The 16,939-nt window shown below is 34.1% G+C and overlaps 1 protein-coding gene across 2 annotated transcripts in view; it reads right to left on the minus strand.

Annotated features, from left to right (window-relative positions):
• LOC142984299 (uncharacterized) overlaps positions 1 to 16,939 on the minus strand; it is a 131,681-nt gene that overhangs the window by 42,028 nt on the left and 72,714 nt on the right. The window contains exons 4-13 of one of the 2 annotated variants that reach the window (XM_076131793.1): positions 16,156 to 16,329; positions 13,869 to 14,012; positions 12,635 to 13,518; positions 8,095 to 8,200; positions 5,061 to 5,181; positions 3,789 to 4,737; positions 3,164 to 3,363; positions 2,534 to 2,662; positions 903 to 2,185; positions 288 to 489 (exon numbers count right to left, since the gene is read on the minus strand). In XM_076131793.1, coding sequence (XP_075987908.1) covers positions 288 to 489; positions 903 to 2,185; positions 2,534 to 2,662; positions 3,164 to 3,363; positions 3,789 to 4,737; positions 5,061 to 5,181; positions 8,095 to 8,200; positions 12,635 to 13,518; positions 13,869 to 14,012; positions 16,156 to 16,329 — 4,192 coding nt within the window. Of the gene's footprint in view, positions 1 to 287; positions 490 to 902; positions 2,186 to 2,533; positions 2,663 to 3,163; positions 3,364 to 3,788; positions 4,738 to 5,060; positions 5,182 to 8,094; positions 8,201 to 8,973; positions 9,600 to 12,634; positions 13,519 to 13,868; positions 14,013 to 16,155; positions 16,330 to 16,939 lie in introns of those variants that run through there. The other variant, XM_076131794.1, reaches the window with a different exon arrangement.

A 16,939-nucleotide genomic window follows, 5' to 3' on the forward strand; every position in this document is an offset into this window, starting at 1 on the left:
TAGTTAATAATTGTAGAAATTAAATTAGTTAGGAGGTTAAGTTTTGCGTTATGACATATTATGCTAGAGTTTCTTATTAATCCTACGATTTATAACAATCAACTTGTTTGTCTACCGAGGCATAAAAATGCTCAATACATGAACACTGGCTAAATACCAGCGCAATGTAGCACAGTGGTTAAAATTTGACTCCCAATAGTCTCAATATACACACCTAAAATCATTTCTTTTTACCCAACTGCTGTAGAAAGAGAGGTTATGTTGCATTGCCTTTCCTCCGTACTCACCTCTCGTCGAACACGCTGGAGTTAGCCACGAAGCTATCGTCGAGCAGACTGGAGTCCTCCACGGGGAGGCTGTGGCACTCCGACTCCATGGACTTGGAGTGCTCGGCGCGGTACTTCTGGTCCCACAGCTTCTTCGTCTCGTCTTGTACGCGACGTTTCAGTTCTAGGATCTTTTCGCGCTCGTTCTCTATTACTTGGCATCCTGGAACATGATAAATTGGTTAATATTTATGGATTAAAATACATGAGGGAATCTTTTTTCCCTACTTCTTGTTATCCTCTTCTTTTTGTTTAAATAAGGAAGAATAAAAGAAGAAAGAGATAAATAACGTTTGTTTCATGATTAGAAATTAAGGTGGGAAATCCCGAAATAAAATCGACCCAAAATGGTTTCTTCCGCAATTGTTAAAATTTTAGGTAAACGCTGTTTACTATTCATTCATTTCTATGGTTCCTTACTCTTTTAGATATGTACATTTTATGTCCATGGGTTATTTTAAACAGTGTTATGAGATAGTTGAGGACTTCTTATTAAAATAATATATTTAGTCAACCTTTTGTCTCTATGCGATTAACGATTTGCTATTAAATTAAAAATAACGCAGTAAATCTCACCTTGTTCTTCCAACATTTCCATTCTCTTCCTCTCAATCTCCATCAGACTATCCAGGGTCCGTTTCCCAAGAGAATTCATATCCGTATCACTCGGCAGTATCGGTGCATCGATCGTCACCTTCGAGATCCTATCTATATCATCTTGAGAAGGTATCTTATTCGTTTCAGCAATTTTCTGAAACTCCCCACTTTTAACACTCGGTTCGTCTCCACAACTTTTCCTGTGTAAAATTTTAGCCGCCTGTGCTGTGTCGACTAAACTGTCGTTTTTAGTATTATTCTCAAATGTCACCTTATTTTTCTGTTCTGTGTCTTCTTCAATCTCTTCTTTGATATCTTCTTCTTTCTTCTCAGGTGATAGAGATTTAGCTTTAATATATTTATTGTCTGGACTTACAGGTTTAGGGTTTTTAATATAACGATTTTTAGAATTATTTTCTTTATCCGATTCGTCGTTCTTAATGCTATTTTCTCTAGATTTTTTACCAAAAGAATCCTTTTTCATGATCTTGCCTAAAGCAGCAAAAGTTGGGATTTTCGATGACGAATTACTTTTAATAGGTCCTACATTTTTGTCCTTCTTTTTAGAATGTCTTAAACTATTAAACTTGTCAAGACTGGTGTCTACTTCAATATTGTCATTGTAGAACAAATTTTCGTTCAAACTTTGAGACATTATATCAACTTTTTCAGGCGATTTCGGTTTCTTACTTTTACGTTTAAGAGAATCGAAATTCCTTTCCCAGAAACCTTTTTTCTCTTTAGACGAAGTTGAGGACTTCGATGGACTTTCGCTGTACCTTTCATCTGTATCAACTAGATCAGTAATCACTCTTCTTTCGATATCTACAGTCATAGACTGTGACATTTGGTCTATAGAGTTGAATTTATCTTTGATCTGTTTAGTATGGTCTTCGAAAGTCGACATTTTGAGGTCAATATCATCACTATCGGAGCTTTGTGGGGAGTAACCGAATTCACCCGACTTCGCTCGAGTTTGGTCAGTGAAAAACGCACTATCGGGAGACTGCGTTCGTTCAATATCATTAAGTTTAGCAACGATTGGTTTTAGTTCTTTCTCTATAGCTTGAACCTTGCTAGTTAGTTCTTCAACTGAGTTTAATAGTTTAACGTATTCTGCGTGTAATACTTTAGTTTCGTCTAACGCTGATGTTAAATTGTTATTGGCTTCAGATTTTAATGTTAGTATACGACTTTTTTGCGCTTCGATTTTTTTTGTTAGAAGTATTATTTCGTTTTGGATGTCTTCTCTGTTCGATAATCTGTAAAATAAATTATATTTCTTTAGTACTTTTTGTATATTGTTACTTTTATATATTTGTCTTTTTTATGATCAAAGAAAACACATTGCTTCACTGAATGAAGGTCCCCAATTTATTGTAGTTACGTAAATTAAAAACTTTGTTGATTGTGTACTGTAGTTTCAACTTTTATAAAAAAATTGGAATTATAATAAATCTTCTCTTTTACTGCAGCTACAATGAGTAATCCAATTTTTCTTTGGGTCTAGATTATTAATTGCAATCGGGCATTTAACATGGTTTGCCGGATTTCTAAGGCAATTCTACTAATTGAAAAGACAAATGAAACAGGAATCTATGTGTACTTACAGTTCGGACTCCTCCTCAAGGTGTTGGAACTCGAGGTCCTCGAATATCTTGGTCTCATTGTCGAGAATGTCTTGAGCGTTCTGCAACTCCTCCAGCGTGGCTGTGTTGTCTTTTAGGTCTTTCTCTAACCTGCGAACAAAAAATGAGGAAATGTTATTTCTAAAGTTGCTATTTAAGTACATTTGTGGGCCTCTTACTTAGCTCCTGAATAAAAGAGTTTTTCAAAGAACCTGTGGACATTAAAAGTTGATATTTATATAATGGGTATTCTACGAAAATCTCGATGAATGTGAATATAACATAACTATATGTAAATATTGGTTCTATGGTTTTAACCTTAGCTGAGTTAAGATAAAGGAAATTTAACCCACGACAATGAGAATAAATATAGTTTATCTTTTCTAAGATAAATTAATATATCTATATCAAGTTCGAAAACAAAATAAATGTAATTCTCGAATACTATACTTCAACAGTTATAAAAAATTTTAGAAGTTAATAGGAAGGTAAATATATTATGATGATATAACGGCATTTGCTTAGCATGGCAGGTTTGGCAGGAAGGAGGACTTTGGGACACCTTTACCCAGCAGTGGGACACATAAAAAAGGACATAGGAAGGTAGCTTACCTCTCAGCCTTCAAGGTAGCGATCTCAACTCGGTCCCTCATCTCGTTCTGCCGCGCCTCCTGCTTCTGCTTGAGCTGCCGGATCTCCTCCTCGATCCTCCTGGCACTCTCCACCAGGTCTGCCTTCTTCTTCTGCTCTATGTTTAATATCGCTATCTCTGAGTCGTACTCGCCTTTGATAAGGGCTTTCTCCATTTCCAACTGAAATAATGTTATGGCTGTTTAGTTAAAAGTTAGGGAGAGGTTATTTGAAGTTTCCAAAAGACAGTATTTTTTTCATTAACGATTTTGTTGTTAATTCGAGAGACCTTTTCATATAGTGCGACAGTAATGGTTTAAAAAAATGTTATGAGCGTCACACGTCACGTGTCCCATCTATGGGGGCATTTTATAGTTACAAAATATACAAAAGAGTTGGTTGAATAAATACAGTGTTTGAAATAATATTGTTACTATTCATGAGGCGCTTACGAGCACATAACATGATTATAAACTTTCTATTAATTTCATCAAATATCTAATACTCGAGTTAGTTTTTAATTCGTAAACCAAATCTTGTGAAACATAATTACCCCTGTAAGTTCGCTAAAAAAATTACTATTATACAAAAGTTATTGGGAGCTCACCTCTCTCAAAATATCATCTTCCTGCGACCTAATTTCAGCCATCTTACACTTAATCTCATGTATTTCAGCTACCAACTTCTTTCTATCTTCCTTCAACTTATCATACCTTCCCTTCAAGTCATCCGCATTGTCATCCAACACCGCACTATCTATAGAATCAGCCTCAATATCAATCTTCTTTATATCTTCTGCTATAGTCTTAATGATCTTCTCTCGTTTATTCTCTTTAAGATCTTTCTCAAACTCTTCTAACTCCGGTATATCAGCCATTAACTCCTTCTTCATGTCATCAAAACTCTGGTTCTTAGTCAAAACTATTTCTGGACTCTTCTCCGCTGATTCTTCTTTTTTATCATCTATGATAGTTGAATATCTTAACTCGATATCATTAGTCAAGTCATCATCTATCATAGGAATTTCTTCTTCAAGACTTAGTTGCTTTTCAATACCTTCAAATTTAGGTTTTTCAGTTTTCTCATCAAAATGAGGTTTTTTACTATTATCCACTGGCGGTGGAGTAGGGAAAATAAAGTACTGAGGTGATGGTAGATTTTTATGTGCAAATGTAGTTTTAATTCTTGTTCTAGGACTTTGCGTGTTCGGAGATTTTGGTTTCAAGTTCCCGTATACGTTGTTTCTATAGTATACGTTCTCATAAGGGCTTCCTATTGGTGATGATAGGTTCGGGATTCGATCCCCGCTTTGGTTATGTAGTTTCCTTATCAGTATTGGACTAGATAGTTCGTGCATTCTCGGTGTGGAGTCTTCAAAGACTGGTATTCCGATTTCATCCATTCGGCCTACATTCTCGTAATTGTTCTGAGGTATCACGACTTCGGGAGTCAGTTCTGTGGGGGAAGTCATTTCGAAGTTCTCGTAGCTTGAGAGATTCCTTTGTATTGGGAGGGATGAGCTTAGGGGAGGGTTTTTGTTGTGACTAGTATCGAACCTGGAAACACAATAAATGTTTGTTTAGTATTATTTGTGCTTACTAAAAGTAACAATTGCAAGGCAAGTTCTTTTGATTGCCATTAAATATCCTATAAGAGCCTAGAACAGATAGATCTTTTGCTTTGTGTGAAATAATATGTAGTATAGTAAAAAAGTTGATGGTGTTCTTTGTTAATTTTTTGGGGAACCCGGGCCATGCTTACTTCACTAATTTTCCTCAGATACTTTACGTATAGTACCTTACGAATGTACATGGTAGCAACGAACTGTAATGACGCTAACAAGTTTGATTTTCTAACATAATTATGAAAGTGGTCTTACTTATAATATCCATCGCTGGTCTGTACAAAGTTAGGGTTGTTGAGTGCGACGCTGCGCGGCAGTGAACCGTTAGTTATAATCTTGTTGTGCGGACGCTTCTCCGTCGGGGTTATCGGTATACCTGCAAATATAAAACATATATAAATAACACGAAACTCTCTTACATACATACAAATTCGACTGTCTCCGTGGCGCAGAGGCTTGGGTCGCCAAGCCACCTACCACACGCCACACGGAACAATTATTTCTGCGAACCACAAATTCAATTCAAATTCAAATTCTTTTATTTCGGAAAATAAACCTAATATAAAGGAGCGAGAAAACCTTACTCTATATTTACACAATATACTTATATGCTATTTACCTTATAACTAAAGTACTTCTGTTAAACAAATTAAACAATTATAACTATAGGTTATGTCTTAAATAATACGTTTTCATCAGTATTCTTTGTGCGGGAGATATGTTCAAAAAATAAATGTGTTTTTACATAGACCTATGTACAGACCAAAGAACGTCACTTGGTACGATTCTTAGAAACTTTCCTTGCCTCATTTACATCTATACATCACTGAAATTATCTGACTTGATTAATATCATATATACGAAAGTTGAAGATGTAAATTCGTTGATAAATAATCACTCTAAAAATTATTGTTTGATGCAAACATAGTCTAATATCCTGCGTTTAAACACATCGGATACTTTTTACCCCGGAAAACGTATTTACGCGAACAAACTCGAAGTCAGAACCACATTATTAGGTATAATAAAAAAAATGCTTAAAAAAATACTTTTAATAAAAATAATGACTGTAATTGAATTCAATTTGAATTATTTCCATTTCAATTATTTAAAACACAAAGAATGATTACATAGAGCACGCATGTATTTATTCACATAATTCTGTAATGAAATAGTTTAAAAAGATAACTACCGTAATTTAATGCACCTATTGTTGAAATAACATTTTAAACTAGAAGAAAATTTTACTTTATATTTTCTAACAGTTCGTAAGGTCTATAAAATAGTTTCGATAATCACCCTTTATAACCAAAATCTAAGTTTACTTTATAATGTAACAAAACACAATCACAAACAAATACAACTTTTCACTATTTCAACATTATTTTCACTAATTCAAACACTCGCACACAATTTTCTATTACACTACGTCACAATTTCAACCAATTACAGACACACTTTTCAATTATACTACACTACACAAACGTTAAGAATTGGAAAATAATTTTATCGAGAGAAAGACGATTTTAACCTGTCGAATTACGATTACAAAACAACATATTTAACCTATTACTGTGGCAAAGATCTTCTGATTAAATAAGTAAGTAAATAAGAGAGAGTTAATAAGAGTTATGCTTTGAGTCCACTACGCTGGCCAAATGCGGGTTTAAAAACAATGATTGAAATTTTCACCGGCGAAATCCAAAAAACCGGCAAAATGTTTATTTCGTAATCTCGTACAACTTTTACAATAAATGTTACATAGAGACCTCCTTTTAAGTAAAAAATATACCTTTGCTAGGAGGTCTCGCTCTTCAATAGCAAATTATAAAAGGGTAAAAGTGGTGTACAGAATAAAATATAAAATATTAAAAAGGAATACATATAATACCGATATTAAATTAAACTATATAAACAAACAGAGAGTTAAACTAAACCGTTTCATTCGTATAGTAAACGACTACTAAGTATATAAGATAAAAAGTACATAGTAGGAAGCTGTAATGGTTTTTATTGAGCCTTGAATACGGTTAAGGTGATATGGTCAAGGAAAACCGCTTTACCGGTTATAATTATCATCATAGTGATTCTGTGGAAATTAATGGACTATGGCCATATGGCCGATATTTGGATACGGTGGCCGGTTTTATTAAATTGGCCAATGTTTGTTTGTTTGTTTGTCGTATGGTTAGTGGTCAACCTAGTGTCAAAGTAGTTCAAGCCGCCGGAGAGGCCTTTGACGTGGCTTAACGACTGTTATCTCAGTAGACAACAACCGGGACCGACTTTTAACGTGCCCTCCGAATCAATTGGCCAATTTAGTTTGAGATTGTTTTATAAAGAACGTGTGTGAACGGCAGCTGGTTTCATTGAAATAAGCCAACTGTGACAAAAGTTAGAACAATACCCTGCTCCCTATTTCCTCACTCTCATAGCCCGGATATCAAACGAACTTGATTTTGTTTTTGCATACACGATATAGGTTTAGTTTAACTGTTTATTACAACTATTTTATGATACTAGATGATACTGATTTTATTACGGTGTTTTCATTCATACGTTTGGGAAACTGTGAATTACGTATTACGAGAATTTATCTATAATCTATATATACTATATGATAGTATATAGATTCCAGCTAATCCGATGTTAATGGAATTTATTTTGAAGATAAACATTAAACTAAAGAGTTTCTATTGACTCTTCGTCGCGGGCAATTTAACCAAGCAAGATTTGGTGAAATTAAAAAAAAAACGTCACGCCTGTTTTCTCCAAAAAATTTACAAAGGACTGAAGACGATCCGGTATATTTCCCTCTAGATGCTTAACATACGAACTGACTAAACATCGGTTTATATATCTTTTGGCGAACATACTCGCAATAATATCGTTATTTTGCCATATAATCTATACTAATATAATAAAGCTGAAGAGTTTGTTTGTTTGTTTGTTTGTTTGTTTGTTTGAACGCGCTAATCTCAGGAACTACTGGTCCGATTTGAAAAATTCTTTCAGTGTTAGATAGCCCATTTATCGAGGAAAGCTATAGGCTATATAACATCACGCTACAGTCATTAGGAGCGGAGTAGCAACGAAAAATGTTACAAAAACGGGGAAAATTTTGACCCATTCTCTTAGGTTACGCAAGCGAAGTTGCGCGGGTCAGCTAGTATTTAAGAAAAGCGTATTGTTAAAGACTGTTACAAACAAACAAAACAATTTAAATGATTAGCAAACTTTACGAGCCGGTAACTTTATAATAGAACAAAGTAACAAAAGTATGTATTACCTGAGGCGATCTGTCTCTCATACTCGGCACACATGTTGAGTATCTCTTCAAGTCGCGCAGTCTCCGCTTCCTTCTGCTCCTCCTCCTTTATGCGATCCTGGTATGCCTGCAACAATTAAAAAGTATTATTATATAAAAGGAAGTAAATAATACAACTATTATTATGGTAGGAATATGTGGGGCAGTGGTTAAGAGAGCTACACGATTATTACTACGCCAACGGGTCGTAGGTTTCATGGTCACATTGAACAAGTGATATGGTTGTTTTTTTTATTAGTAAGGTGACATCAATATACGTGTATTATAAAGTATTTATTATATAAGTTGTATATAATATTTTCTCTTTATATAGCTTACTTTGTGATGATATACATGACGCTTGATTTAAAACAATTATTTCTAGTATGTTTTAGTTTTACCAAATTAACTATTGTTAATAAGATGCTTACTATTAAAAGGATCACTACAGTGTTCTACTTCAATTAATAAATCAGAACAACGAAACTAGGTCTTCTGTCGAGTGACTTAACATAAACTAGTTGTAAAATTGCAGTCCCAAATTAGTATTGACCACTAATTACATGAATATGGTATTTATGGTATGGTAATTAAGACGGCAAATAATGCACAGCTGATTGTAGCACCAATTAATAACTATAGAATATTTTGAACTAAACTACATATTTGACGAAACATTACCTTTAGTAAATCAATACTTTATTATATTAGGGCCACAAAAAACAACCTTCGGATTTTCACAATACCTTCAAAAAACTAGGTCACCCAGATAAATAAATCGCAGTTTTTATTACAATTTATTACTTTACACTGAAACTAAAATAACTATTGTAATCTTAAACAGCTTAAGTTATCACTCACCAATCCGCAAAACAGATTATCAATCTTCCTTATAACATTATTATACATTTCGTTTTTAATATAAAGCTGATTAAATTGATTACATTTGAGATCGTTGCCAACTAGAATAACGTTACTATTTTGTATCGGCGACGAAATATTCTGGCTGGCAACACTTTTCGACGCCATGTTTGTTAGTTCTAATTTCAAATCATCGTATGACTGTTTGATTTTTTCTTCTAATTTTAGGACTTTTGCTTCGATGCAGTTTTCTTGGTCTCTAGTCACTTTTATATAATGATTAGTTAGTATAGTATTAATCGTTTTATATATTTTAATGTCGTTTCGTATCTTATGTACAATATCGAGTTTTTCATTGACAGATGTCGTGATATCGATTATTTTGTCGTAATCGTTCGGTCGGTCGTTTGTCTTGTCTATGGACGTCTTCAGCTGTTTTAAAGCGACTGTGTTTTTCTTCAAACTGTTCACGAATATCTTCAATATGCGTTTGTGTGATGGTTGCTTTTTCGTTTTTGACGACATATTTGATGATTTTAACACTTTTTATTCACTTTAAACACTGATTCACATTGAACACTTTTAACAGCTTTATAGATGTCTTATTCCGGAATATTCCTGCCTTCCCAGAGGGAATAAAATTGCTATTATTTCACTACATATTTTATAACCTAATCATAATAGACAATGGTCGATACTAAACATGTATTTACTATAAAAAGTAAAAAGTGAAACTTAAACCGACATTGATTGCTTAGATCAAGTAACAGTGCAATTGAGATTCTATCTTATGGCTTTAATTATAAGGTGTATATTCAAATGGGAGGTTATGTGGTATGTTTTTCTCACTTTCTTGTAGGTATATTTATTTGTTATGTTAATAAACTTTGTTTTATATGTATTGAGAGTATAGGAAGGATGTAATTTGTCGGTTTGGTAAATTTTATTGGTCTATTTGATTTATGTTTTTTGTTACTTTAGGAAACTTTAAGAATAAAATTTTAACTTTTTGTTTCTAATTCTTTCATTTTACCAATTTGCTATTATGGGATTTCCGGCTGTAATACCTTATTTGTTAATTGATCAAGCTACATCGCCATCTATTGGCTAGTAAGAGGTAACTCTATTTCATGAACTTTTCAATTTATCTTTTTACACTGTTTCAGATTATTATAGAAATTAATGCCACGATTAACATAGTATCATAACATAGTATTTTAACTAGAAACCACATGAATTCGATTTAACTATCAAATAAACAAAAAACAATATCGACCAATGACCATTCCCATATCGAAAAGTGAAAAGGTATAAAACAATTGCCGAACTAAATATATATTAATCAAAAATATAAATCACTAAACCAAAATCACTTTTTACACACACATAATCCGACCTTCATCAAAATCACACACAATTAATTTCACAAATGTATTAATTAAATAAACGTATGTAATAATTTGCCGCAGTGCGTTACATCGCTCGCTATCAACCGTTATCAACTGATAACAGTATTGTTTCTTACGTCTTGTATTGTATATATCTTAAGATTATGGCTGATTGTTTTATTGAGTTCCGTATGTTAATTATGTCATTTTTGTTTTATACATTAAATAATTTAAACTTCTCTAAATATTTCGGAATTCTATTTCAAAGTACCGAAAAGTGGGTACAATACAGACATAAAACTATATATTTTTTATTAATCAGCAGCAATTTAATATTTCTTACGATGAAAACAAGAATTGTATTGATGTTAACAAAAACAAATATAAAGTTTTACGTCAGTGGCTCGATTCTCTACTACTATCGACTACCGACAACCGACCTGTCATCGAGAAATTTTGTTTGAAAAACTGATCAGCGCCTCTGACGGGTGTCGTAGGAAACATTTTGGCAGTACATTCTAAATGTCAACATTTTGATACTCGACAGTACCGACTGTACAGAATCACGCTGCAGATAACGTGTTTTTTAAATTCATATGCCATAGACAGTGAAAAACGGTTTCTTTCTTTAAACTAAAAGTAAGTACTATTTTAATCATGGCTGTGGATATACATGTTTAATTTAGGTTTAAAATATCTTCATTGTCTACTTTAATCTTATTTAAAGACCGTTACATTAACATCAAAGATTAAATAAGACTGTTATCTAGACGTCTTAGGAGTTTAAATCTCTTACGATTTATTATGTCACTTGGCACTATCAGTTTTGAGAGACAAAATAGAGAATTATAAAGAATTTTGATTTGTTTGTGTAGTATTGGTTTAATAGTAAGGTTGTTAAATAATATTTAAATAAGTTCATATTATATTAATAATCTTTACCTTGCAAATACGATTGCATTCATGTTTGAATCTGTTTGCGTGCTAACTGAAAGCGTGTACGTACACGGTCGCAGTTTTGTGGTATATTCTCAGCTGTCCCCTCTACGCTGTCACCCCGGGGTGACAACTAGGAATTTTCTTCTTACTTTTATTCCCAGTTGACATCCCGAGGGACAGTGTTAAAGGGGAAATCTGGGAATATACCGGTGTTTTACTGTCATAGGTAGCGGAGTTCCCACGTGCAGATACACAAATTACAAGAACATAAAACTTAACAAAGATAAAGTTATGAAATTGCTACTTAAAGACAGACAGTATTATGGTCCTGTATCAATTTATGTACCTGGTTTTAATGACGACCGCAACTGTTATACCGACTTATCTTGTTCAAATTGCCTATAATTACTGATCCCGTCTGCTGTTTATATTTATAAGCAGGACTTACTTTTATTAATCTTTATCTAAACTCCTTGGTCATAAAGACCCTACATAAAACGAAAGTGTTAATTATTATAATTAGAATCCTTCAACTTGTTCCATTGCTTATGTTATCAGTTATCACGCAATGACGAATCTTATCACAAGGTCGCCTGTTATCAGACGAATTATCATTAATTATTATATTTATTTAGTTATATCATGTCCTTTTGTGAACCTGTTGTTGGAGAATAAATATTTGGGTAATTTTATTTATAGAGGGCGGTACCGATTTCTTAGAAAATGTTATTGTGAGATATGCAATTGGAAGCGTCCTGTATTGAAATAGAAAAATTCGCTACGGTTCCTGAAAAACTGTTTTTCCTTTACATGTCCATATTCGTAGATTATAGTTTTTAAAAGAAATAAGCAAATTACTATAATAAACTAGAGTGTATTATTTGTGTAACAATTTATAATATTGGAAGAAAATTTTTTTGTTATAAGATAATGCTCCTGATTTTATTTACGAATAATGGTAAAATATTATAAAACATAAAGACAGTCGCGAGTTCTAGCTAGTATTAATTGAAGTAGAGTCTCGTGTCTTGAAAGTGAGTACCTACTCAATAAGTACTTAGCGTAAGCGTCTGAATAGTGATTTCCAAGAATGAGATGAACGATAATGGATTGTAAAAACTTTTAGGGACTTTACCAACATAATAAATTACCTTATTAAAATAAAAAAGAAATAAGTGTTTATCGAAAAGAAATGCATGCCTAGAAAAAGAAATACCTGAAAGATATTTTCTTTGAACATAAACAAATAGTTCTAGCGGAATATGCTTGAGGCAATTGTTTTTTCCTACAAAATTTCTCGAAGTAAATAAGGTTTATATAAAAATGATACGTACCCGTAGCCTTCGACTCTCAGCTTCCATGCTCCTATCGTACAAACTATTGGCGTAAACAGGCGAATACTGCGGATTTCTATCATATGCCGGCGAAGGCAGACTCACTCCTTTCGACATATTCACGTTCCTCTCACAGATCCTCCCGTAAACCTCATTATTCACCAAAATATTCGAATTATACGCCTCCAGGTTATTTTTCCCCGATTCTGCCAAATTTCTCCCCGATTCTGCAATATTTCTCCCCGATTCGGCCAAATTTTTCCCCGATTCCAATCCATTTTGGTTAGGTTTATCTTCTAGTTTTCTGTCAACGTTAATTTTACCGTAAATATTGTCGTTTTGTTGGTCATTATTTACTTTTTTCGGTAACTTATTAGGTTCGTTGAAATTCTTGACGATGTCGTCAATTTTTGTTTTGTTCCTTATTGCTACGTTTGCGTATGAACAGTTTTTGGGGTCAACGGCATTATTGTCATTAATACTAAGGTTCTTCGTTTTCATATAATTTGGTATAGCCTTGCCTCCGAGCACGTCTTTCGCTGGAGTGTTGACTGTTAAAGAATTCGAACTGAATACTTTTGGGGAGATTTCATTTTCGTTACTCGTGTAAAATTGACTTCGGCCAATTTTCTGTTGTTTGGCGTAGTACTCGAATTTTGATACTTTAGCCATGATGCCTGTCATTTTGGGTCTAGATTCTTGGTCTGAGTTTGAGTCTGACTGGTCGAGGTCTCGGTATGGCTTTTTGGGGGCAACAGGGGGCTTTTTCCTGGACATTTCTTTAAGGGTCATGTCTAATTCCTGGTCGAGGTGCGAGAGGGAGGTGTCTTTGTATATCTTCTGGATGTTGTTGGTTTGGTAACTTTCTGTGTGGTTCACGTAACCTGTAAAATATACAAAAAAACACAGTTAGAACAGTACAATCATAACAAAAACCAACAGCACTATGTCCGACCCAGGATTCCAACCCAGAATCACGCGATCAACAGGAGCATACACTGTCGCCCTGAGTACAAAGACAGTCTGGAATATTTGGTTTCATGTTAAGTAAAGTACAAATAATAATAAATTAACCCATTAATGTCCCACAGGTTGGGCAAGGGCCTCCTCCCGTAATGAGGAGGGGTTAGGCCTTGAGCACACCACGCTGGCCAATTGCGGGTTGGCGACTTTGCATACTTTCAAGAACTGTTCTAAACAACTTCTAAGGTAAAGTATAATAAAAATGTATTACCTGTAGCAACGCACTGTTCATTGGGTGTGAACTGCACGGGCGCCATGGAGACGTGAGCGGAAGGCAGCACAGACTTCATCAGCTTGGCCTCGGCCGGGTGGTTGAACCGCAAGTAGTTCGACCTGCCGATCGTTAGCATGCTCCCTGTAACATGTTGTAAAACACTTTAGCATAATATCTAAATATTACTCAATAAAATAATAATAATGGTTTAAAATATGGATTTTGGAGACTTATTGATAGAGAAACACAGTAACAATACAGTTTTCCTCACAATAGATTACTTTATAAAGAAACTTTTAGCATTCGCAACGTTTTTTGAAAAGGTGAAATTTATTTGACTGTAAGCTCGTAAGTGAACGTACACGTGCGTATACGTTTATTTATGCACGTACATGAATAAATAAAAAAGCTGTATGCACGTAATTAAATTTTAATGTGCCATAAGAGAAAATACAGGTATGAAAGTAATTTTAAGTTCTTAAAGCTCTGTGAAACGTTTACTATAAGAACTAGTACTTTGAAAACCTTTTGGTAGCAATTGTTAAAGTGACAACTACAGACCATAGTACAATTCTATTTTTTTTTCAACTAACTAAGGTATGCTCGAAATATATAGTTATTTACATTACAAACGTGCGAACTATGACATAATTAAAAGAATGACAGGAATAGGACAATGCGTAAGTGTGAGCGAGAGACTCCGATAAAATGACATGATTTAGTTTGCACGTTTGAAATGGCCCAAGTATAGTTGCAATACTAAAACCAAATACTTGGCAAAACTTCCCCGCATCATAAATAACTCTCGCGGAAGTTGTTTTGTTATTATAACAATGAATAACATTGGAAATATAACTGTAACGTAAGTATTATTCACTGTAGGGTAAGTTTCAAAGGACAGCTGTTTGTATCACCTGCCTTCGTACATGCAAATATTATTGTAACCTTGTAAAAGAGAAAGCTTTGCTTTGAAGGGTTTTAATTAATGTCGGAACTGAATGAATATTCATTTTATTCAGGTTATTACTATAAATAATTAAATTGTGTCTTTTAAAACAGCTGTTGCAAAAAAACAAAATACTAACATTGTAAATGCGTAAGTTTGTTCTGGTGGACAGATATTTGTAACACTATCATCCAAAAACATATGAATAAGCTTTGACGAAATTTGGCATATATTAGACAGAATAAAAAACTGGGATTAACACATAAGTGTAACGAATAGGTACACAATTTACCCATACCAATTAAAGATGGCAAGGGGTAAAGATGGTGTACCTGAAAGTACCTATTCGTATTTCACGCAGCAGAAGAAAGTTAGAATGTATTCATGCAACGTGTTAACTAGATGTAATGATGGAGCAACACACTCGATAACTACAGCAACCGAATGCATGATTGTTCATCTTCATATCATAAAATAAACGTATCAAATCAGTACATGAAATCCTACCGATAGCAATGATTAGGTATCTAAATACATCTGTTTCAATTCCCACAACATAAATGAATCCGCTCATAGCCAGTTGCGCTCACCGGTCGATAAACGATCAGTGGGTTAAGCAACTATTGGCGCGGTCATTCTATAGATGGTTGACCATATAGTCGTATTTGAACTGAGCGTCTCCGTGCTTCGAAGGGCACGTAACAAGTCGGTCCCGATTGTTCTCAATTAAGATAACAATCAACACGTCAAAGGCCTTCGGGCGGTTTGAACAGCTTTAACATAAGGTTGGCCACTAACCATGCCATAAGAATATGAAGAAGTGCATGAAATCATACCGATAGCAATGATTAAGTATCTAAATACATCTGTTTAGATTCCCACAGCATAAATAAGTAATGGAGCTAAATAAAAAAAATATGTGTGAACCACTGCAACTTGTTTTAAGTCACACATGTGCCAGTGATTTGTATTTTTAATGTTAATCCACTCGTGACAAAGATGAATAAATCTTTAGTTAATAGAAAAATAAAATTAAGTAGTGTGTAGCATGCAATCGAGATAATATATTATTATCACTGATGTGATTAAAAAAAATAAAAAACGTTTTGTATTACTAAGTGCTAAATAAAAGCTAATACAAGCTTTTTAGCAGCAAATTAACTTTTAAAACATGACATATGAGATGCTTTCGACGACGTGATAAAATGCTACGTGGGAGTCGATTTCAAACAATTAAACTACTTTGTTGTTTGAATCTAGAAGCCCCTCAAAAACGCTAGAAATTATTTTATAATACTTTAGCAGTTTTACATAAAGTTAACAAATTCTCAAACATACCTTGCGACAACCTAGTAGGCTTATCCACGGGCAACCCGTCAAGCAGAGTGCTCCCACTCAACGGGTACAAGGTGACCACACCATGGGAGTTTTCCACCCGGCAATGAACACTGGCCACTCCGGTCCCGACTACGTATATATCACATGTCGGGTCCGAGCCTATGGTCACACGACCTGGAAGAACGTAGGGGTAGATATAATAACTCATTGTTGAAGGCTGCTAGACTTTCTGGTGCAAATAAATCTACAATAGATCTTTGCGTAGTCCAGTTTAGTATGAGCCAGAAGAAACGATTAAAATTCTGCTATTTATGATCAAAAAAAAAACTGTCGAAATTGTTTGTATCCAGTACTGCAGAATCCTTGCTTCTGGAGTCAAGAAAGTCCCATCGAACTTTGCTGTAGTCTACTCCATCAATGAAGAGAGTCCGTTTCGATAGTCACAGAAAGACTGCATGGATATGATAAGGAGTTGTGTGAAAGATGCAAAGAAACAGCGCATGCTTGGCAAGTTGGCAAGATTTATTAATCGATTCTTATGGGGTTGTGTTTGAGGTTACTGAACTTTATTGCATGAGCTTTTGGCATTATGTTGATATTTATTTTATTAAATTATACTAAAGTGGCATTTCGTGATAAATATCTTTTTGAAATCTATAGCCATTTTTATGCATTGTCTATGTAGTCTATCTTTACAAGGCCTTACAATATTAACGGTATGCCTTAAACATTAAAAAGGCTGAGCTATGAGTAGAATTTTAACACAAAATGGGTAGGTTAGGTT

This window comes from Anticarsia gemmatalis, chromosome 26, assembly GCF_050436995.1.
Source record: "Anticarsia gemmatalis isolate Benzon Research Colony breed Stoneville strain chromosome 26, ilAntGemm2 primary, whole genome shotgun sequence".
Lineage (NCBI taxonomy): Eukaryota > Metazoa > Arthropoda > Insecta > Lepidoptera > Erebidae > Anticarsia > Anticarsia gemmatalis.